Below are 24,923 nucleotides of genomic sequence, written 5' to 3' on the forward strand. Positions count from 1 at the left end.
CTAAATAGCGTTTTGCAATTGGACATTTAAAAGCTTAAAAAATTAACACCAACTTTCTCTGAACATGCATTGGCATTGCTGCTAACAGTTTTTTTTAATAAAGCTTTCTTTTATTCCTTTGTCTGCAAAAAAAAAGAATGCAGGAAAAATTGCCTTGAGTCATGGAAGCAGGTGCACAAAGCTCTACAGAGCTGAATCTAAAATGGCCAGACAAAGCAGTAAATGTCCACTTATTGACCACTAATTATGTGGAGTGTTTCCTGAACAAGCAACGGACGTCCATGGGACTAATGTGACAGCTGTGTTCTCCATGCACTCAGTGTTCTCTAATGTGTACAGTACACGCTTCCTTTAAATCATATATGATCCTCTCCCTCTCGATCTGTGATTTGTATTCACAGCATATCTGTTTTTTTTTGCATTAAAGTGTTTACCTAGGTCATTTTTTTTATTTTATTATTAAAATAACAAACATGTTATACTTACCTGCTCTGTGCAGTGGTATTGCTCAGAGTGGCCCCTGATCCTTCTCTTCTGGGGTCCCCGGTGGTGATCTTGGCTCCTCCTCTTTTTTTCATCCACCATAGCCAGCTGCTTGCTATGAGGAGAAGCGTGGTCTGTGCGCTTCCGACCTGTGTGTCTATGGAGCCGCGCTCCATAGTGTTACACAGTGGGACTTGGGCCCAACCCCACTTCCTCTTCACTGCATCTGATTGACAGCAGCAAGAGCCAAAGGCTTTTGCTGCTTCTTGAATGCTGTGTGAAGAGAAAGTAAGGGGAGAATAGATGCAGCCGTGCACAGCGCTGATCTATTCTCCCCTCTCCCCTCTCTTACCTTAATGCAAACGATGCATTAAAGACCCTGATGGGTTTTGCTTCCTTTTTTGTTCCCTGAAAAGTAAAAGCATAATGTGCTAGCATCCAGAGCATACAAAGCCTGTGCTGTCCCCGCTGCATCCATGTTCGCCCCTCATTTGTGAGGTTTTTCATTTTAATAGAAATAAAAAAACAAACAAACATTTCTATTAAAATGAAAAACCTCACAAATGAAAATGTTATATATATATATATATATATGTGTGTGTGTGTGTGTGTGTATGTATGTATATATATATATATATATATATATATATATATATATATATATATATATATATATATATATATATATATATATATATATATATATATATATATATATATATATATATATATATATATATATATATATTTTGTGTGTGTGTGTGTGTGTGTATATAAATAAAATATATATATATATATATATATATATACAATTTTGGCAAAAGCTTTATCTGTTTTAAAAAATATAAAATGTATACAATTAATTTGGGTACATTGTTGCATGACTAATTTAAAAGAATCACAGCACTAGAAATTGAAAAATGGCCTGGTAATGAATGGGTATTGCAGGCTAATACTCAAGTGATTAAAGGATAACTTCACCTTTTTACAAAAAATAATAAATGCATGTAAAAAAAAGTGATTTTTTTTTTCTTGTGGGAGCCTGTAAAGCATTGCACCAGTGATCAGCAAATCGCTGATGCCATGCAGGTCTCCTGCAGACCTGTCCGTGTATCTGCTTGCTCATGCCTCGTACAGTAAAAGTTGGGGATAAGGCTAAGCCGGAGCAAGTCACGTTCTCTGTGATGTTGCCTCGGCTTTTTTCAGGTCTTTTTCTGCCTGTGCAAAGTGGATTGGAGCTGTCAGTCAAAGGTCTGATCTGCCTGAATGCATTGGTCGGGGGGGGGGGGGGGTCAAAATCTTCACTGACAACTCCATTGTTCATGGCCTGTGGGGAGGGCCTGAAGAAGCTGACGTGATGTCACAGTAAGTCAAGTGACCCATATGGGAAGGACCTGGAATGGTATTAATTCCATTTATTACTAAAGGTCTGCACAGTGGCTATGGGGTTAGCATTTCAACCTAGCAGCACTAGGGTCAGCAGTTTGAGTCCCAACCACGGCACTACCTACATGGAGTTTGTATGTTCTCCCTGTGCCTGCGTGGGTTTCATCCGGGTAATCTGGTTTCCTCCTACACTGCAAAGAAATGCTGGTAGGTTAATTGGCTCCTGTCTAACTTGGCCCTTGTATGAAGATGCATAAATGCGAGTTATGGACCTTGGGTTGCAAGCTCCTTGAGGGCAGGGACTGATGTGAATGTAAAATATATGTGTATAGCGCTGAGTAAATTGATGGTACTTTTATAAGTACCTGTAATAATAAATAAAATAAATTAAATAAAGCAGTTTCAATTTAGATTAATAGCTGGTGGAGTGCCCTGTCATCTAGTTAATGCAGTAATATCAGGGTTAAGAATCACCTTAAAGCGGGAGTTCACCCTAAAAAAGTTTTTAACCTTAGATTGATGCTCATTTTGTCAAGGGGAATCGGGTAATTTTTTTAAAAACGAAGCAGTACTTACCGTTTTAGAGAGCGATCTTCTTCGCCGCTTCCGGGTATGGTCTTCGGGACTGGGCGTTCCTATTTGATTGACAGTCTTCCGACAGGCTTCCGACGGTCGCATCTATCGCGTCACGAGTAGCCGAAAGAAGCTGAACGTCGGCGCAGCTCTATACGGCGCCTGCGCACCGACGTTCGGCTACTTTCGGAAAATCGTGACGCGATGTATGCGACCGTCGGAAGCCTGTCGGAAGACTGTCAATCAAATAGGAACGCCCAGTCCCGCAGCCCATACCCGGAAGCGGCGGAGAAGATCTATCTCTAAAACGGTACCCTGTTTCCCCAAAAATAAGACCTACCCTGAAAATAAGACCTAGCGTTATTTTCCAGGAGGGCTGCAATATAAGCCCTACCCCGAAAATAAGCCCTAGTTAAAAATGCTTGTAAAATCCTCTGATCCACTATATTACAGTAGTATATAATGTACAATGTGTGTGTGTTTCTGTAATATAATTGCGGGGAAAAGAGCTCGGGCGGGTAACAGAAGTGCAGAGCGGCGCTATAACAAATGTATTTGGCACAATTATATTACAGAAACGCACACATTGTACATTATATAATACTGTAATAGAGTGGATTATAGGATTGTACAAGCATTTTAACTCGGTTCACACTTGGGATTCCTGACAGGCAGGGAGGGGGAGAGAAGACGGCACATTACATGGTAAGACCTACCCCGAAAAATAAGCCCTACTGATTCTTTTGTTGGCATAATTAATATAAGACCCGGGCTTATTTTCGGGGAAACACGGTAAGTACGGCTTCGATTTAAAAAATACTACCCGATTCCCCTTGACAAAATGAGCCTCAATCTAATGTTAAAAATTTTTCATTTCCGGGTGAACCTCCACTTTAATTCCCCGGACTGAGCTTTTTTTTTTTTAATAAATCATAGAAATCAAGGATTTGGATAGTAGGGTATTATCCAATATAGGATTCTTATGCCCTTTCTTCTACAAAGATTTAATAAGGTTCTTACAAAAAAAACAGAAGCTTAGAGTGTGTATACTAATGTAGTGAAATAATTTACTGGGTAAACTCCTCTACATTTTATTAGACTAGAACAGATATTTAAGCCATATATCTTTTAATAAGATGAATTGAATAATTTTAAGACTATTTAAAATTACATAAGCCACCAAGACATTCATAAATCCGCTAAGCCAGTTTGTGACCTTGGCACCCCTGCCAGACCACACAGCCATATCCTTTCTGCAGACTGTTTTTAAACTATTTGTTACCCTAACACTTCATATTCCTGCTATGTGCCTGCTTTAGCATGTACTTGTATGAGAAAGTATCCTGTTCTATTTGTATTGCTTCCTTTATGTGAAATCCCTGGTGTTTCTGCCAGTCCCTCTGGTTTCCTATTTAAATCTGACCACACTGAGCATGAGAACACATCATGGTGAGGTCTATAGCTGTTCTGGGAACTCGGTGTGCTCTCCTCCAATGATCACACTTGTCCTGACACACCCTTGCCATTCACTGGAAAGCTTTGTATGCTGCTTTTCCTCACCCAGCTCTTATGCAGCTGAGAACCGAGGGAATGGTATTCCCTATAAATAAAAAAGGGGGGAAAAAAGGCATTTCTAATTTTTTATATATATCTATAAAAACATGTTTTGCCTTTCATTTCTATGTTAAACTGAATGGGTTGTTTTACAAGGTGATCTTTTACAATCACTTTAAGTAAAACAATTTGGCCAGGCTCAGGACTAACCCCAGCCTGTGATTGGACAATGAAGGACATGTCTGTGCTGTCATGTCCTGTACGCATGTTCACATATTCACTGTGAAAAGCAATAGAGCCTGACCGTCAGACAGTGCTGACCTTGTTCTTTCAGCGTAAAAAGGAGATAATCTGCCTTACTTATGATGTCCAACTAATAGCAAGGCATATTTAGATATATATGCTTCTTATACTATTAAAAGACATTATTAGAATTATATTAATAATGCATAACTGTTTTAAATGCTGTATCTGCTTGATTTGTCTATAATGGAACCTGCATAATATACACTGAAATTCTATGCATTAATCCTGTAACGTGAGTAGGTAAACAATGGAAGTACTACAGATATAGCAGCTCAGACAAGCTCCGTTATTCTGGATTGGACTGACTGGCTTCCGGGTACAGCCTCATGTCCAATAAACAGGATGAAATATGTAGCTACAAAATCACTGTTTTATTTTTTTTTGTACCCTGGTGTAACGGAACCCCAAATGGGACAGGGGTTAAATCCGTTTACGATATTCCATTCCTCCCAAGACAGCTTATCTGACACTCCACAATCTAGCAGACATCAGACATCCCATAAGAATTCCCTCAATAACGAGACTGACAAGCTCTGTTACTGAGTCAAAATGTATGAACACTTTTAATGGTAACTCTCAGTTTTATATGCAGTACAACATCTTACAGTAATCAAAGGAACAAAGAACCCTCCACCCACACATCACTTCAATACACACTCTCTTAGACAATGACATCCCATTGAGCTAATTATTCCCAAGACATTCCGTCTCCGACAATATGTGATTCACCTGCAGAATACACATTTGTATGTCAGACGTTTTGGGCACCGATCTAACATGACCTAATTATCACAGCTGAGAAGTCACATTCCACACATAAAACAGTATTGGCATACTTAATGAAAGGTCTTGGAGCAGACTCATTACCATCTCAACAGCCTGTGCTACACAGAGGAATGAGTCATTATTGACCGGTAGAGTCACAATATTAGTTCTTTACAGACATTGAGGAATGTATTGAGGATTACTGTCCCTGCTAAAACAATCCAACATATGTCCCTTACTTCCTGGCTCAATACATGAATTAACTAATGTCCCATCTCATGTCATTTATAATTAATATTTCTCAGTCAACCTATGCCCAAAAGGGGCTCAGGGTGACCCTAGAAAGAAGAGTCATTAGTGACGCTGGCACAGGAGTACCCCACATCCTCCAAAAGTCTCTGGGTGTCATGGGTCTTTCTGTTACACCTGGATTTCTCGGTATGACTTTAGAACACATATATAATTGATTGATTTAATTTGTTCTCTTGTCTTTTTAGTGAATTCTATGAGCCAAATGCTCTAATGATGGAAGAAGAAGGTGCCATAATTTCAGGCCTTTTGGTTGGACTCAATGTGATTGATGCTAACTTCTGTATGAAAGGGGAAGATTTAGATTCTCAGGTATTTATATGAACTTTCTAGCATTGTACATTAGTGTTAAGATTTCACTATATATTCCTGTTGGAATGCAATTTGTTTGTATTGGAATGCATTTTAATTTGCTGCTTTTTTTTTTTTTATTCATTTTTATTAGGTCGGAGTCATTGATTTTTCAATGTACCTAAAAGAAGGTCCTATAACAAAATGTAGTGAAGGGTAAGTGTGAAAAAAAGCATTAAAAATAGCTTAAAAATCAAGATAAAATCAGTTTGTTGACCCTAAAGCCTCGTACAAACAATGAGATTATCGAATGATCGTCTTTTTTTATTTGCATGCTAATCTCCATATGAAAAAAAAGAGGCCATTAAAGCGGAGTTCCACTTGTTTTTAAGTTTATTAAAAGTTAGCAGCTACAAAAAGTGTAGCTGCTGACGTTTGTAAAACAGACACACTCACCCATCCCACGGTCCAGCCGAAAGCCTCGCTCCTTTCCCCTTCCTCTCCACGACGCCGGCATTGCAAGTGTGGGCACCCGGCTGTGACAGCTTGCAGCACGAGTCGCGATACGCCTTCTCAGTGGCCAGGCAATCTTCTGAGACCTGTAAAGTGTCCCAGAAGATTGTAGGGAGGGGGGGCATAGGAGGAGTCGCCTATGTGGCGAGAGCAGAAGTGGGAGCGGGGTACCTGTCAAAACTAGGTACCCCCCCCCCCCAAAAAAAATATTGCATGCCAAGCGTGGCATGTGAAGGGGCGAGGAGTGGTTAAAAGCCGAAGTTACATTTGTGGGTGGAACTCTGCTTTAAAGTACGAAAATTCTCGTGCGACAGAACAAAAAATTGGAAGTGATATAATGTATTGTATTTTCATACGAAAATCGTACAATCTGGTATCGTACGAGAATTTTTTTTTTTGTGTTTTGTGTCTTCAGATAATTTTGTACGAAAGCTGTGTACTAATGATCAGATTATCGTACGATCGCTTAGACAGCAGGATTTTTCATCCAGTTTTCTGATCCTGTGTATGGGCCTTAAAGGGGTTGTAAAGGTAAAAAATTGTTTCCCTAAATAGCTTCCTTTACCTCAGTGCAGTCCTCCTTCACTTACCTCACTTACCTCATCCTTCAATTTTGCTTTTAAATGTCTTTATTTCTTCTGAGAAATCCTCACTTCCTGTTGTTCTGTATGTAACTCCACACAGTAATGCGAGGCTTTCTCCTTGGTGTGGAGAAAGCCTCTTGAGGGGGTGAGCAGGAGGGTCAGGACGCTATCTACTTTGCAGATAGAAAAAGGAGCTGTGTGTTAGTGGGCATCCTGACACTCCTGCTCGCCCCCCCCCCTCAAGAGGCTTTCTCCACACCAGGAAGAAAGCCTTGCATTACTGTGTGTAGTTAGACAGAAGAACAGTAAGTGAGGATTTCTCAGAAGAAAAATAAGGATATTTAAAAGCAAAATGGAAGGATGAGGTAAGTGAAGGAGGACTGCACTAAGGTAAAGGAAGCCATTTAGGGATTTTTTTTTTTTTTTACATTTACAACCCCTTTAACCACTTGCTTACCGGGCACATATACCCCCCTCCTGCCCAGGTGAAATTTCAGCTTCCGGCACTGCGTCGCTTTAACTGACAATTGCGCTGTCGTGCGACATGGCTCCCAAACAAAATTGGCGTCCTTTTTTCCCCACAAATAGAGCTTTCTTTTGGTGGTATTTGATCGCCTGTGCGGTTTTTATTTTTTGCGCTATAAACAAAAAAGAGCGACAATTTTGAAAAAAAATACAATATTTTTTACTTGTTGCTATAATAAATATCCCAGTTTTTAAAAAAAAAACACATTTTTTTTCTCAGTTTAGGGCGATACGTATTCTTCTACATATTTTTGGTAAAAAAAAAAAAAAATCGCAATAAGCGACTGGTTTGCGCAAAAGTTATAGCGCCTACAATATAGGGGACAGAATTATTATTTTTTTATTTTATTTTTTTTACTAGAAATGGCGGTCGATCTGCGATTTTTACTGCGACGTTATGGCGGACACATCGGACACTTTTGAAACATTTTTGGCGCCATTCACATTTATACTGCGATCAGTGCTATAAATATGCACTAATTACTGTATAAATGTGACTGGCAGGGAAGGGGTTAACACTAGGGGGTGAGGAAGGGGTTAAATGTGTATACTGCTTAGTGTTCTAACTGTGGGGGAGGGGGGGGTGACTGGGGGGGTGACCGATCTATGTCCCTATGTACAAGGGACACAGATCGGTCTCCTCTCCAGAGACAGCACCGCTGTCTCTGTGTGAGCCGGCAATGAGAAATGATCTCATATGTTTACATATGAGATCCTCTCTCATTGGCCGCACAGATCGCATCGCAAACGGCCACTCTGATTGGCCGTTCGCGGCGATCTGTCATTGGCTGTGTCCAAGTGACACGGCCAACACAGACTTTCCCCGCAGCGCGCTCTGGAGCGCGCGCGGGGAACGCCCAAAGGGGCGGCCGTCAATTGACGGCCTGTTGGATATTCAGATCCGCGCTGAAGCCGTCATTCGGCTATAGCGCGGGTCTGTAGTAGTTAAAGCATGTTTGTTCTCTCCTTCCCTTTGGGTACATTGTACACTCTCTGCCACACTGTATTATCTGAATTTCCAGATATCGGATTCTACCACCCAACAAGCCCTCTAAATTTTCTTGTCTGTAGAAACTCTGTGGATTTTTGTAGCCATTAAGAACATTTCTAATATTTTTAAATCATAAAGGGACTGATGTGATTTGTTGAAAATATTGACCTCTTACCAGTTGTGTTGAAATCGTTTTCTAATGCCTTGCTATAATTTTCAGTGTTGAAGCACGAGCATAGCTTAAATCTCTGTATTCGTAATGTTATCTTGTATTTATAATAAATGACAGTGGATATTGCCTTTATCGTAGAATTACAAGACCTAGAAATGTCATGGTCTTTGTCCAGATCAGAGTGGAAATTCAGGGGTAAATGAAGCATGACATGACTACACAACATGGCTTATTACCAAACATGCTTTTCCTTGACATTTATCAAGAGACAAAAATCAGCCCATCCACAGCCAGAAGCAAATCTCTTCCTAGCTAGACTGAATGATCGTGCTACATACCATCTTTACAGCTGCTTCTTTAGTCTTAATTTTAGGAGCAGAACAGAATATAGAATATTTTGCCGGCAGAAGAGCTGTCAAGGCGCTGAAAATAGTGGAGCGGATTATGAAAAAATACTGGAGTTAATAAAGATCAGGGCGATTTACTTAACCGGTTAACGCCCGCCGCATGTACATATACGACCACAGAATGGCACGTACAGGAATATGGGCGTACATGTATGTCCCCGCCTTGTCGGGGGTCCGATCGGAACCCCCCCCCGGTACATGCGGCGGTCGGTAACCCGCGGGGAGCGATCCGGGACGAGGGCGCGGCTATTCGTTTCTAGCTGCCCCCTCGCGATCACTCCCTGGAGCTGAAGAACGGGGAGAGCCGTATGTAAACACGGCTTCCCCGTGCTTCACTGTGGCGGCTGCATCGATCGTGTCATCCCTTTTATAGGGAGACTCGATCGATGATGTCAGACCTACAGCCACACCCCCCTACAGTTGTAAACACACACTAGGTGAACCCTAACTCCTTCAGCGCCCCCTGTGGTTAACTCCCAAACTGTAACTGTCATTTTTTAAATGCATTTTTTGCTGTGAAAATGACAATGATACCAAAAATGTGTCAAAATTGTCCTAAGTGTCCGCCATAATGTCGCAGTCACGAAAAAAATCGCTGATCGCCGCCATTAGTAGTTAAAAGAAAAATAATAATAATAAAACTATCACCTATTTTGTAAACGCTATAAATGTTTCGCAAACCAATCGATAAACCCTTATTGCGATTTTTTTTTTTTTTTTTTTACCAAAAATAGGTAGAAGAATACGTATCGGCCTAAACTGAGGAAATTTTTTTTTTATATATATATATATATGTTTTTGGGGGATATTTATTATAGCAAAAAGTCAAAAATATTGATTTTTTTTCAAAATTGTCGCTCTATTTTTGATTATAGCGCAAAAAATAAAACCGCAGAGGTGATGAAATACCACCAAAAGAAAACTTCATTTGTGGGGAAAAAAGGACGCCAATTTTGTTTGGGAGCCATGTCGCACGACCGCGCAATTGTCTGTTAAAGAGACGCAGTGCCGAATCGCAAAACTTGGCCTGGGCATTTAGCTGCCTAAAGGTCCGGGGCTTAAGTGGTTAAAGCAACTAGTTAGAGACTGGCTTTCATTTTGTGACCTTCAATGGGAAACTTTGTTGGTGTTATTTACTATATATGTATTCACACTTCTTAGGTTCAGGTTTCTGTAAGTGCAGCACATTGCAAACTGTAGAATATAGATTGTACCCTAAACACTGACAACATTTTTTTATTCTTGTCGGACATTTTTTTAATTTTTCCTGGAAGTAGTATGTATATCTAAATTTTCCCTTTTATAGTCCCTCTGCAACGCCTAAGAAATAACAACCTAATTTGGGCTCAATTCACAAAGCTAACACTCCGAGTTAAGGATCCATTTAAAACAGGCATTTAACTTTAGCTGAATCAAAATCTTACATAAAGATTCTTATCCATGTGCTAATGATTAGTGTCTGAAAGTGCTTCTGGAATCCACATGCCTCTAAAGCCTCGTACACACAACCGGTTTTCCCGTTGGGAAAACTGCCATGAGAGCTTTTGGCCGTGTGTATTCTCCATGGCAGTTTTCCCAACAGGAAAACTGCCAGGAAAAAGAGAACCAGCTCTCGTTTGTTTGTTTTTTTTGCTGGGATTACCGGTGGTCTTTATCCCGGCAGTTTTCCTATGGGAAACACTGCGATGGAGCATGCACACGGCCGGGATTCCCTACCAAAGCTCAATCACAGTTTTCCTTTCAGGAAAACCTCTTGTGTGTAGGGGGAAACACTTACCGAGCAGGTTCTTGGGTTTCCCCTCAGGTGGACTTTTTACCGCCAGGAATCCCATACGTGTGTACGAGGCATAACCGTTACGGAGATGCTTTTAACCCCAAAGAAGGGGTTAAAACCTCCTGTGTTGCCGAATTGCTTTTCAGGCGCTTCAGAAGCAATGCCTATTAATTCCAATGGGCATGGCGTTTTGGGAGCTCTAAATACAGCGTTCCCAACCCGCCCCAAAGATACTGCTTGCAGGACTTTTCGGAACGTTCCGCAAGCGCACCACCCCAAAGTGAAAAGTCACACTTAAATTAATAGGAGGTGGTTTTCAGTTGCTTAACAGAGGCCATTTCCAGCGCTAAAGAGCCTGAAAACCACCCCAGTGTCAAAGGGGTCTTAGTAAATCAACCCACTGTGCCTTACAATGATCTGCAATACTAGTTCGGAAATGACAGGTACCAGTTGGGGTAACATAAAATAACCAACAACTCCCTTTCATTATCTTTACAGAGCGCAAAATAACTACAACTAACTGTTTTAATTGTTGAGTTTACAGGTATCGGTTTTAGGCAGATCTTAGCTGGTACAAAGCTTTTTACTACAATATATCTGTAATGTTTACAGCATAGTTATAAAGATGATTTATGTCTCTTTTGGCTATATCCAGATTCCTATTTATTGTCAACTTTAAAGTGGTTGTTTTAAAGCCTTAAGGTTTTTCACCTTATTGCATTCTATTTTTTTTTCTTACCAGAGCCCATCCAATCCAACAATATGAACGAGTGCAAAAGCTCCAGCCACTGTCCCTCTCCTCATTGGACAGATTGATAGCAGCAGGAGCCCTTTTCTCTTGCTGCTGTCAATCAAATCTCACTATCTGTGTCAATGGACATAGAAGCGAGACTCGAGTTTGAGCCTGCATGTGTGACCCCAGGGAAAGCAGCTTTCCATGGGGGCACTAGATGAAGAGGAGGGACCTGGAGTGCTGGTGGGGCACCCCAGGAGTAGAGGATCGGGGCTGCTCTGTGCAAAAGGATTGCACAGAGCAGGTGTGTATATGCATGTTTGTTATTTTAATCCCCCGCAAAGAAAAAAAAACAACCTTTACAACCATCTTAAGGCCAGTTTTGGGCATTTGCAAAATAGAAAAAAAAAAACATTAAAAAGTCAGCCCCTAACCGTTTTGCTCATGTTTGCTGACGTCTTAGAAGGCTGGATACTTTTTCCTCCACTCTGTTAAAAAAAATAAAAAATAAAAATAAAAAGGTGTTTGTTTTTTTGTTTTTTACTAGCTTTTTATTATGCTTGCTTTCACTTTATTTTTTCTTCAATCAAGATCTTATTTTGTTTAATTTTTCTTCTTCACATAGAGATGGACAAATAACAGCTATTCTTGACCAGAAGAATTATGTAGAAGAACTAAACAGACAATTGGGGTAAAGTATAAGCATGTGATTTATGTAGACTTTTTCATAATCTTCCTGAATCCCAAGCATCACAAAATGTATTTTTTTCTTAAATTTGTATAGAAGATATGCCACCCGGTAAGCATTAACATATATCCTTTCCCAACAGGCAACGTTCAGATTGCTTGACATAGGATACTAATCCTGATAGTAAAATGTGTATAGCTCTTGAAATGCATAAATGAAGAGTAGGGGCGAGGACTAGGATCCTGCGCGATCCCACAATAAACAGTCACTGAGCATCTGCAATCATAAGGCCGCGTACACACGGTCGGACAAAACCGATGAGAATGGACCAAGGTTAAGTTTCATTGGTCCAAACTGACCGTGTGTATAGCCCATCGGTCTGTTGTCCCTCGGTCCAAAATGTTAAAACATGCTTTAAAATCGAACCGATGGACCGCTGACCGTTCGGTCCAAACCGATGGTTAGTACACAAAAGCATCTGTTCAAAACCCGCGCATGCTCAGACTAAATGAGGGGACGGGAGCGCTCGTTCTTGTAAAACTCGCATTCGTTTTGGAGATGGCACATTCTACATTTTTAAAATTAGTGTTCCGTTTCTTGCTGAGCATTTGTTTCTTTTCTCTATTGCTAGAATAAACATGTTGTTTAGCTGATGCTATTTAGCCAGAGTTCTCCCATACAGAATTATTTTCTTTTTTGCTTGTGATCTCCTTTTTTGGAATCTTTTTTTTCCCTAGCCAGATCTCCAAAATATTTCTTTGTACTCAATATTTTTTTGTTATTTTTTTTTTTGTCAAGTTACCACACCAATGTTTGTTTTTTTGGGGTGAGATAATTTTTTTTTTTTTGGAGTTTAGCCTTTTTTTTGGTCAAGTAATCACACCAATGCCCCCCTCCCCCTCAAGGAGGTTGTGTCCTTTGTTAATTACACATTGTATTTTGGAAATGTTTGATGGCTATTCACCAGAAAAACACAATAGACAAGGTTGTAACGTTAAATAAATTACCATTTATTCTGGCAAAATAAAATAATAAAAAGAACGGCAACACTCGATCAATTTACAACATACATGCAGACTTTATGGACATCAAAGGCACAGTCCACCATGATCAAGGACAAAATAAACAACATCAGGAGTCACAATGTGCTACACAAATCACAGAAATCAAAAGCAACAGCAAATGGCATAAATTACCCCAAGTTGTGGTACTACACCAAGCTCAGTTTTTGGAAAAATCAGCAGGAAGGCAGGGATTCACTTCCTGGTCTTCCTTACAGCCTTCCTTTTTTAGGCTGCCTTGCACCAGAACTTCCACGGCCCCTTGCAGGTGGTGGTGATGTGGCAGCAGGAGTCATAAGATGAGCAGCAGTCCGGGCCGGGTCACTTAGCTCAGTGTCCTTTTGTCAGCCAGTCCCTTCGAGCCCACCACATGACCTGATTCAACATATCTTTGGCGAGCCCTCTTTGTTCCTCCCCCAATTCCTGCAGATCATTGGAGAGAGAAGTGCTAAAGCTCTCTGTTGGGTTCAGGGGGGCCCTCATGATCTCAGCTGCCTCCCTGATGACCTGCAGGCTATCCTCCTCAAGCGCCTCCTTTGGCCTGGTCGGCGCATCTGGAGGGGAGGCACCTGGGAGATGGTGCTGAGCCTGGGGACCGGCTGACATCCACTTGGACCGGCCTCCTCCTGGCTGCCACTCACCCCTTCCGCCTGGCTGACATCTTGGGGAGCTGCCGCCTCCTGGCTGGTCTCTTCCTGTGTAGTAAAAAGGGACATATTTTAATATTTTGCACAATCAATCACACACATTTTCATGCTCTTGACTGTTTTTTTTTTTTTTTCCGAATTGAAATTGAACTGACTCTCATTCTGACCCCTGCAGTTGGCATCCCTGACACAATTGTTTCTGCCCACAACTTTTGTTTGTGTTTCCAAGCTTTCCTTGTTGCTAACAAATTCATCTCAATAAACCAACAAGATTTTGCAGCCAAGAAATATGTTGTAAACTACTATACCTCACTGAAGCCCGGCAGATCTGCCTCCTTGATGTCAGCCAGCTCCTGCTCGCACTCTGCAGGGGTGGGGGGATCCGTGGAAGTTCTGCTGGAAGGAAACCTGGAAGGAAGGGTGGGAGGAAGACTGGAAAGTGAATCCCGGCCATCCATTTGATCCTCCAAAAAGCTGAGCTCCGTGTAGTACCACAGCTTGGGCTCCTTTGCAGCACGTGCTGCTGCTCCTGACCTCTGTGATTTATGTCTTTTCAAGTAGGCCTTTCTGTATGTGCCCCTGATGTTTATTTTGTCCCTAATCATGGTGCCTGTGCACTCCGGTATCCAAGTCTGCATGTATGCTGCAACTTGGTCGAGTGTTGCCGTTCTCACATTTGCCTTATGGTAGGCTGGGTGCCTAACATCCCAAAGGAAGGGCAGTTGACGATATTTGTCAATTAAGCGACTCATATTTTCCTGGAGATTGAGTTGGTCCATCGTTTAAATGGTTTTCTAGAATAACAAAAAACACAAAATTAGAACCACTTGGATCAGCTTTGACATTGTCAGAATCTGCGCACAATCTTTTGAGCCTCAAACACACTGTCTCCTGCTGCTAAAATGATGCCCAGCTCTGCCCCATTGTTGGTGAAAATGCTGACTTTACCTGCAAACCCTGTGTTTACATTTCACTAAATAAGTGGCATAATAACATTCCAAAGTAATGATAGCATTCATCAAAGCACTATTCAGTGTAGATACCATGCCCCTCAGAATTGATGAGATGATACACTGGCTAATTACCTCTGTCCAACATCACAATCTTTGCCTGATGTGCTACACACTAAAATAATGATGTTTTGCAATCTCACGTATATATTTGAAGCAGTCTCCAAGCAAATGGATATCAAAATAGCATGGTGGGCCCCAAGCTAAATAATCATGCAAGGGTGCAATCAACATATAAACCCTCTAGGCCTCTGCTGGTTCTATTTTCAAATGTACCTTCGTTTCTGCCGTTACACACTTCCGCTCGAGCAGACTCCGCATAAACTCACGCAATCACGTCGTTTTTAATATACCCACGCATTCGTGAAGCGCCGCCCTCTTCGCCCGCCCCTTCCCCGCCCCTTCCCTCTTTTCCACGCCTTTTAAATCATTGTGAAACGAGAATATGGCGGGGTCACAGGAGTGTGGGTTACCCTTTCCCGACGAGGAAAGGCAGGAGGTGGGAACGTCACGATCCAGGCCCAGGCGCTACAAAGCGACAAATATGTCACTAGAAGAAATGGTGGAGATGGTGGACATACTGCGGAGGAAAGATTATGATGGGGATTATGGCCCATATAACACCCCTAATCGGTGGAAGGAAAAAATAATGGATAAAGTGGCAAGGAGACTTTATGCCATATTTGGGGTCAAAAGGTCCAAGGAGCAGCTGAGAAAAAGATGGTCGGACTTGAAACTGCGTGAGCCAGAGCAGTATAGGAGGATCAAGCGAATTATTGAAAAAAGTAGGTAATTTGAATGTGTTTTTTGCAATTGACTTTCTAATTTGTGAACATGTTTTTCTCCATGTGCTTCTTTGGCCTGGTTGTACTTTTGAACATGGCAAAGTTATTTGTTGGTTTTTGCAAAGTGTATTATTTTCCAGTTCGTAGTAAACATCGTTCCTCCACATCGTTCCTCACAAAACCGATGTTTTCCGTTGTTCCAGGAAAAGCACACCTGTAGACATGCCTATTTGGCCTAAAACAAAGTTTATAAACAATGTTGACAAGATGATGTGTTTGTTCAACCGTACTAGAATGTGAAGGGCAAACATGAATCATTCATTCACACAGTGATAATAAACAGCTGTTTTCACATCTGGACTCGAGCACCCCAAAACCTGTTTCAAGGTTATGTTTTGCACACCAATTTGTATTGGATAATCCACACACCAAAATTTGAAGATGCATGCAGTGTATCAACATGTGCTATCTGCCATCACAGGATATCGATTGGCTTTTCTTTGTGGGTTCAAGTACTCGTTACTCAAGTAGGTGAGAGGAAGGGTTTGCCCCCCAAAACACATCCATTGATCACCCATGATGGCAGATGGCACATGTTGACATTTGGCATGGTATCAGGAGAGAATTCCCCATTTGGCAAGTCAAAATGTGTGCATCTTCAAATTTTGGCTTGTTCTGGGGTGACATCACCCCATCACATGTGTTTGGAATAAGGTTGAACTTTGTAAGTTCCATTGCTTGGAGATCTTGTTTTTTTGTAAAAATGCATGGGTTTTTGTACAACTTGAATTTTTTTTTTTTTTTAAATAAGCAAAAAAAAATAACAAAAAAAAAAACTTTTCCATTTTGTTACCAGAAAAAAAAAAGAGGTTGAGCACAGAATAAAAACCCCTGAAATACTAAAATGGAGTGGCTTCTTCTTTCTATGCTCAATACCAGTATGTAGATGAGTGACTACTGTGCAATTGTGTTTATTTACTAAAACTGAGAACTACATTTGGCACTAGAAGTGCACTAGAAGGAGAACCAGGGAGACAGAGAAATGAAACCAAAGCAAGGATGACAAACAACTGTATAAATTCCAATGGTCAAATTATTTATTATGTAATTAATATTTCTTTCTTTTGGGGGCCGAATTAGAAAGAAATATTTTCTGGCATAGCAATAGCCCCCCGACCCATGAAGTACTCAACATATTTGTCGCGTGCCTCACGAGCAGATTGGGGGGCCAAGCCAGCGTGACCAGTGTCCATGCCAGGAAAGGTATCTGAGGGTAGTCCTGCCTCAGCACCAATGTTGGCTAGGTACGACTGGGAGTGCCTGCGTAAAAAATTGTGCAAAATGCAACAGGCAAAAACAATGGTGTTCAATATATATTGCGCCAGGTGTATCGCTGTCAGGAACAGGCGGAACCGGCTGGCGAGTATCCCAAAGGCATTCTCGACTACCCTCCGAGCTCTGGCCAGCCGAAAATTGAATACCCTCCTCTCCGGGGTGAGGGTCCTCTGGGGAAAAAGGCTGCATGAGGTGAGGTCCAAGCCGAAAGCTTCATCCGCTAGAAAAACAAACGGAAGTCCCTCCAAATTGTCTTCATCACGTGGCAGTTCCAGACCACCAGATTGTAGACGCTTGGCAAACTCCGTCTGCGCGAACACTCCCCCATCAGACAGCCGGCCGTTCTTTCCCACGTCCACATACAAAAATTCGTACTGTGCCGACACCCCCGCCATCAACACGATACTATGAAAACCTTTGTAGTTAAAATAGTACGACCCCGAACGGGGTGGCGGCACTATGCGGACGTGTTTCCCATCTATTGCCCCTCCGCAGTTCGGAAAATCACACCGCTGGGCAAATTGGGAAGCCACAGTCTGCCATTCCTGTGGCGTGGAGGGAAACTGTGGGGGACAAACAAAAAATTACAATTAGAAATTTGCCAAATAAACATTGCAATCACAATTCGAAAAACATCCTTGTGCCACATCATTATAACATTTAGTAGCATTGGAGTGAGTATTACATGGCCGAAAATAAAGGCCCACTTAAATCAGACTCCTCACCCCTCTGATTGGGCATTTTTAGGGGAGGGGGGGGGGGTTCTAGCTGAGTATAGGCCCTAAAATTCTAAACCGGTAGTACTATGCTTAAAAATATTTAAAAAAATAATAAAAAAAAATAAGGGGGGGGGGGGGCAGAACTACATGGGAGCAGACATAAATAAGTTTGAAAAATGACTAGGCTAGGTGTGTTTGGCCCTAGGATAGCATGCTGGACAGGTTTAGTGAAGGGAAAGATGCATGTAGGACAAGAAAAGAGCATGGAAAGCTTCAAACAGGCATGGGGACAAAAGGGAACATTCACAGCATATTGCAATCATGGGAAGTAGGGAAATCTGCAAAAAAAAGAAGACCTTAGCATACATTAAAAAAACATAGATTGTGATGTTTAAAGGAGGAAGCTTACCTTAATATACTCCTCTTGCATGACTTGAACGATGGCAGAACACGTCTCCGGTATGATGATCCCAAGCGCCTGGGGAGAGATGCCTGTCGAGAACTTGAGGTCCTGCAGGCTCCTCCCAGTCGCCAGGTACCGCAACGTGGCAATAAGTCTCTGCTCGGCCGTGATGGCTTGGTGCATCACGGTGTCCTGCCTCGTGATATAGGGGGACAGAAGATCCAATAGATGGTGGAAAACTGGGTCCGTCATATGGAGAAAGTTCCTGTCATCAGTCATCAGGATTATTCTCCTGGATTTCCCTAAGCAGAGGCATATGAGAAAATTGGTCATGCTGGCGCAACCAATTCTTGGCCCAGGAACTCCTCCTCCCCCTGTTCCTGGCCAAAGTCCTTGAGTTAGTATGAACTGCAGAAGACAGCCCATATGCAGCACGAATTCTAGCAAAATCACGCTGCTCCATCATGGCTTCAAACCGGTCGGCTGGTCAGAACGCACTTCAAACAGAAAGCACCCCCAAATCCAGCAATACCTGTAAAGAACGCACTCCACACAGACACGAGCGGACAGGACGGCACTGCAAAGCAGAAACGACCCGAAAGCCAGCACTGAATGACAAATACGAACCCACAAGCACACACTGAACTCGAGAATACGATCTGAAAAAGCACGGAGACTGAAAAGCGCGAATCGGCTCTCACCAATCTTTCTTTAACACGCGGTTACACGGAATTGGCAAAAGCGGACTCAAGGGCGGTGACGAAGGCTTTGGCCTACCCCTTTATAGTGACGTCGTACGTGGTTTACGTGTCCGCGTTCTGACCCGATCGGATTTTGAACTGACGGTGTGTACGCATATCAGGCCGTCAGGCCACTTCAGCGGTGAACCGATGAAAACGGTCCGTCGGACCATTCTCATCAGTTTGTAACGACCGTGTGTACGCGGCCTAAGTGTTTTGAAACAACATTTCTAAGCAACAAATTATGAATTAATTGTGTTTTTTGAAAGTGTGGTCCATCTGGCCCAATGGGTGGTCCAGTAAAAACTTGGGTACATTTGGCCAGTGATTTGGACAAACAAGAGTCTCTTTGCTTGGAAACTCTATTGACCAGCTATTTCTAGCACTGACTAAAGCTTCTCAAAGTCTAATACAGTGCACAAAACATGGTGGGGGGTATTTACTAGAACTGGAGAGTACAAACTCTGGTGCAGCTCTGCATAGAAACCAATCGGCAACCAGGTTATTTTTGCGAAAACCTAATTGAACAAGCTGAAGTTATAGACTGATTGGCTACCATGCACAGCTGTACCAGTTTCAGTAAATCTATCCTATTGTATTTCATTGCAATTTAGCCTCTGTATTGAAATGTGTTTAACCGCTTTATACCCGCACGCTGTCAAATGACGGCGGAATCCCCTATTGTTCTGACAGTACGTCATATGACGTCCTGTCATTTAAAGCCCCTAGGGGGCTCGTGCGCCGCACCCATCGCGTTACTGGGAACACAATGTGTGTGCCCGGCGGCCGCGATGGCCGCCGGGCACCCGCGATTGCCCAGTAACTGAGCAGGACCGTGGATCTCTGTGTGTAAACACAGAGATCCACGTCCTGTCAGGGAGAGGAGACAGATGCTGTGTCCCTTATACATAGGGACACAGATCGGTCACCCCCCCCTCCCCCTACAGTTAGAACACTCACTAGGCTACACATTTAACCCCTTCCCCGCCCCCTAGTGGTTTCCTGCCAGTCACATTTATACAGTAATCAATGCATATTTATAGCACTGTTCACTGTATAAATGTGAATGGTCCCAAAAATGTGTCAAAAGTGTCCGATGTGTCCGCTATAATGTCGCAGTCCCAAAAAAAATCGCAGATCGACGCCATTCCTAGTAAAAAAATAAATAAAAAATAAATCATAATTCTGTCCCCTATTTTGTAGGCAATATAACTTTTGCGCAAACCAGTCACTATACGGTTATTGCGATTTTATTTATTCTTTTACCAAAAATATGTAGAAGAATACGTATCGGCCTAAACTGAGATTACATTTTTTTTTTTTTTTTTTAAATGGGATATTTATTATAGCAAAAAGTAAAAAATATTGTGTTTTTTTTTTTTTCAAAATTTACGTTCTTTTTTTGTTTATAGCCCAAAAAATAAAAACCGCACAGGCGATCAAATACCACCAAAAGAAAGCTCTATTTGTGGGGAAAAAAGGACGTCAATTTTGTGTGGGAGCCACGTCGCACGACCGCGCAATTGTCAGTTAAAGCGATGCAGTGCCGGAAGCAAAAATGTTGTCTGGGCAGGAAGGGGGTGTATGTGCACAGTAGGCAAGTGGTTAAATAATGCAGTTCAGCAGCTTCTAGTACTCCAAAAGTGGCAAATAGGCCTTTGAGTGCTGCAGACAGTTTAAGATTATGTGCTTCAGCCATGATGAGCTAATTCAGATAATGAATTCTTGCATAGTTCTGTAATCCTCATTTTTTTTCTGTTCATAATAGGGCCACTGTTAACAACCTTCAGGCAAAGGTGGATGCGCTTGAAAAATCAAACACAAAGCTAACGGAAGAGGTATGCAAAACGTGTATTCTTTAGTTGTCTGATCACTGTTTTTTTGCTTTTACACTTTGTAGTATGGATTTTTACACTTTAAAGCAGAGGTCCCCCGACCCCCACGAAAAAGTAAAAATCAGCAGCTACTAATACTGCAGCTGCTGACTTTTAATATATGGACACTTACCTGTTCCGGCGCCATGTCGGCACCCCAGCTAATCTTCGGATCGGCTGTTGGGGTGCAACTGCCACCATTCCTGGTAAGGAATCCCGGCAGTGAAACCTTTTCGACTGCACAGCCGAATAAGCGCAAGTTCCACTTTATGAACTTTGTGCTACATTGATAAAAACTGGAGGAAAGCAAAGTAGAATGGTTGCCAATTACCAAACGGCCTAATACAGTCTACTTCTCCTGAAAAATGCTGGCTGTCATGCCGATCCACTGGTGTTGGCGCTTTCTGCATCACTTCCCAAAACAAGTAGATGATTACCGTATTTATCGCGGGATAACGCGCTCCCACGTATACAGCGCACCCCTAAAGTTGCCGTGAATCCTGTGGAAAAAAAGTTTTTTTTGTACTTACAGTTTTGGTGTCTTGCGCGGCGTCCATCGGCGGCCTCGTCGGGTCCGGCGTCCGTCTGCGGCTTCGGGTGTCCTCTTCGTTGGGTCCGGCGTCCTTCTGCGGCTTCGGGTGTCCTCTTCGTCGGGTCCGGCGTCCTTCTGCGGCTTCGGGTGTCCTCTTCGTCGGGTCCGGCGTCCTCCTGCGGCGTCCTCCCCGCTCGTTTACCGCGCCGAGTTTGAATACTGCGCCGACATATACCGAGCGCAGTACACTCGTGTATCGTCGGGCAGGCTCGGCAACTTTCGCGCTGACGTCCTGTACGCTCAGGACGCAGCGTGAGAGGCGCCGAGACTGCCGGCGCAGTATTCAAACTCGTGGCGGGAAAGCAGGTATCGGCGTATATCGCGCACCCACGATTTTGCCCTGATTTTCAGGGCAAAATAGTGCGCGGTATACGCCGATAAATACGGTAAGTGTTCTAACAGCTCTGACTTGATGTGCTGCATGCTTGGTCTGGTTGGAAGGTTTTACGTGTTGAAACAGCCAGACGTGCAGACAAGCAGCAGTTGGGTCAGCCTATGTATTTCCTATTACCCACTTCCTTAAAACTTGCAGGCTAGTTACAATTGCCTAACCTTGCTTTACTGGTCCACGCTCAGAGGAAGTTGGTTTTCATGACTCCTAGAAAATGTACACCTTTTATACCAGCCTTTCTCAACCTTTTCAATACAGAGGAACCCTTGAAATGGTTCTCCGGTCAAGGGCAACCCCTGCTTAAAATTAGAAATCTACAACTCCTGATACATAAGTGTGATGTCAGTGGGAAGAATGGTCCTTACACTTGTGGTCATTGGGAAGAATTACCTCCTTACATATAGCTGAAAAGATCAATGGTGTCAGTGGGAACTTATCTGAGAGACAAAACTTGCCCAAAGCTGAAGGAACCCCTACCAACCTCTGGAGGAGCCCTGGTTGAGAATCTCTGCCTTATACTGAATATGTTCCTAAATAAGTAGACTGTCTAGATCCTACTCTTGTCTTATTTCCAGCTTGCAGTGGCAAACAACAGAATTATTACCATGCAGGAAGAGATGGAGAGAATGAAAGAGGACAGTACATACTTCTCCAAGGTAGGCAGCTTTCCACAGAGGCACCATGCTGCACTACACTGTCACTTATTTTCTGCCGATAGTTGTACTTTCTGTGTTTACTTGTAGCATTCTGACCAAGACTTATTGCAATAAACTCATCTATCCTCCGCTAGACAAAATAGCACACTTCGCTCAACCCTATTTCCCAATTGGATAGTTGAGAGGTGCTCAAACTCTTAGGCTGCATTCACACCTAGGCGTACAAAATCGCAGCATTTTGTCCCGCGAATTGCGGTGACAAATTGCGGCGTTTTGTACCGCGATTTGCGGCGACAAAACGCCGCGATTGTGAATGCAGCCTCACCCCCTCTATGGAGATGGTTCACATCTCCTATGCCGAACGCCGAAAGACGCCTGAAAAAAAGGTCCGGGACTTTTTTGCAGGCGGCAGGCGTACGGCGTTCGGCGTGGAGATGTGAACCATCTCCATAGAGGGCAATGTGTTTTCATCCCTCCAGCGTCTCGGGGCTGCTACGGCGTCACACTACAGGCGACAAAACGCCTAGGTGTGAATGGGGGCTAACCCCCTGTAGGCAAATCAAAGTCAATAATGTCCAAAAAGTTGACACTACAACAGGATTTTGCTAAAACTGCTTTATTGATAGGTCATGTTTGCATGAATTTTACCCGATGTATTTTTGAGTTTGGAAAATCCTGCTGTGGTGCTGACTTTTTGAAGCCGACTTTTTCTCATCTATCCACCTTTTCCCAAAAATTGCTTTAAACACGGTCTTCTTACCATAGACTTAGGCCCAGGTTCTCAAAGTCTGAGCCGTCGTATCTATGCGCCTGATTCTTAGAATCCGTTACGCATAGATTTCTTTTAGATCAGACCGGCGTAAGTCTCTTACGCCGTCGTATCTTAACTGCATATTTACGCTGGCCGCTAGGGGCGTGTACGCTGATTTACGCCTAGAAATATGTAAATCAGCTATATACGCGAATTCACGAACGTACGCCCGGCCGACGCAGTACAGATACGCCGTTTACATTGGGCTTTTCCCGGCGTAAAGTTACCCCTGCTATATGAGGCTTACATGCGGCGTACCAATGTTAAGTATGGACGTCGTTCCCGCGTTGAATTTTGAAAATTTTACGTCGTTTGCGTAAGTCGTCCGTGAATAGGGCTGGACGTAATTTACGTTCACGTCGAAACCAATACGTCCTTGCGGCATACTTTGGAGCAATGCACACTGGGATATGTCCACGGACGGCGCATGCGGCATTTGTAAAAATCGTAATTTACGTGGGGTCACATAACATTTACATAACACACACCCACATCTTCCAAATTTGAATTAGGCGGGTTTACGCCGGAAGATTTACGCTACACCGCCGCAACTTACGGAGCAAGTGCTTTGAGAATACTGCACTTGCCCATCTAAGTTGCGGAGGCGTAATGTAAATAGGATACATTACGCCCGCGCAAAGATACGCCGCTGTACGTGAATCCGGGCCTATGTCTGTTTTTCATATTTAAAATGAAATGGCCATCAAAGCTTCCAACTAGTAATTCTTCTCTGGTTAGGCATACTAAATACATAACTTTACTCCATTTATTTCAGGTTAATAAGCACGAGAGGAGTGCAGATGGGCAGATGCTGAGCGAGGTCAGGAAACACTTAAAAGAAGAAACTCAGTTAAGATTGGTATGTTGATTTTATTTAAAAAACATTTTTTAAGACTATTAGATAAGCTACTACTACTTGTCCACACAAATACAGTTCAGCCAGACTGTGTACTTGCAAGATACCTAATTTTAGTGCCATAGTACAACTAAAGGAAATGTAATGGAGTGGGCTGCATGATTTGGAACTTGTTTAGGTACTTAAAGGGGTTGTAAAGGAAAACATTTTTTTTCATAATAAGCATCCTTTACCTGCAGACATTCCTCTTTTCACTTCCTCATTGTTCGTTTTTGCTCAGAAGTTGCTCTATTTCTTCTCTGTTCTGTTCACTTCCTGCTTGTCTGATTTTACTGACCACCGTGACGGGAGGCTTTACTGCGATGGTCAGTAACGTGCTCACCCCCTCCTGGGAACTACATCTGTGTGGCAGGACGCTCTCTACGTGTTAGAGACTTCAAGGAGGTGTGAATTAATGGGTGTGCCGCAATTCATACTGGGAAATGTAGTTTTTACATGAACAAACAATGCAAACCAGGAAGTGAATGAGAGAACAGAAACTAGAATGCCGGAGGTGAAGGAATTTAATAGGTATTTACTCATTTTTTAACAGAATCATTACACTATTCTGTCTGTCTACCTTGCAGACATTAATTTTAGGCAATTTTTTTTTTCCTTTAGTGACCCTTTAATGACTGTGTATTATTATTGTGTCTTTTATTAACAATTCAGCCATAAACTCTGTGAGAATCTACACAACTTCAGATTTGTTTTTCGAACAAGAACTGAAGACATAGGGCCAGATTCTCAGAGGAGATACGCCGTCGTATTTCTAAGTCCGGCCGGTCGTATCTATGCGCCTGATTCATAGAATCAGTTACCCATAGATTTCTATTAGATCAGACCAGCGTAAGTCTCTTACACCGTCGGATCGTAACTGCATATTTACGCTGGCCGCTAGGGGCGTGTACGCTGATTTATGCGTCAAAATATGTAAATCAGCTAGATAC

General features: G+C 42.6%; 1 protein-coding gene across 5 annotated transcripts in view; it reads left to right on the plus strand.

The window, feature by feature from the left end:
* The window catches only part of RUFY3 (RUN and FYVE domain containing 3), a 167,020-nt gene that overhangs the window by 93,854 nt on the left and 48,243 nt on the right, over positions 1 to 24,923 (plus strand). For all 5 annotated transcript variants that reach the window (XM_040327674.1, XM_040327677.1, XM_040327675.1 and 2 more), the window contains exons 5-10: positions 5,565 to 5,688; positions 5,822 to 5,883; positions 11,992 to 12,057; positions 20,523 to 20,592; positions 22,187 to 22,267; positions 23,854 to 23,937. In XM_040327674.1, coding sequence (XP_040183608.1) covers positions 5,565 to 5,688; positions 5,822 to 5,883; positions 11,992 to 12,057; positions 20,523 to 20,592; positions 22,187 to 22,267; positions 23,854 to 23,937 — 487 coding nt within the window. The remainder of the gene's footprint in view (positions 1 to 5,564; positions 5,689 to 5,821; positions 5,884 to 11,991; positions 12,058 to 20,522; positions 20,593 to 22,186; positions 22,268 to 23,853; positions 23,938 to 24,923) is intronic.

Source organism: Rana temporaria, chromosome 1 (genome assembly GCF_905171775.1).
Source record: "Rana temporaria chromosome 1, aRanTem1.1, whole genome shotgun sequence".
Taxonomy (NCBI): Eukaryota; Metazoa; Chordata; class Amphibia; order Anura; family Ranidae; genus Rana; species Rana temporaria.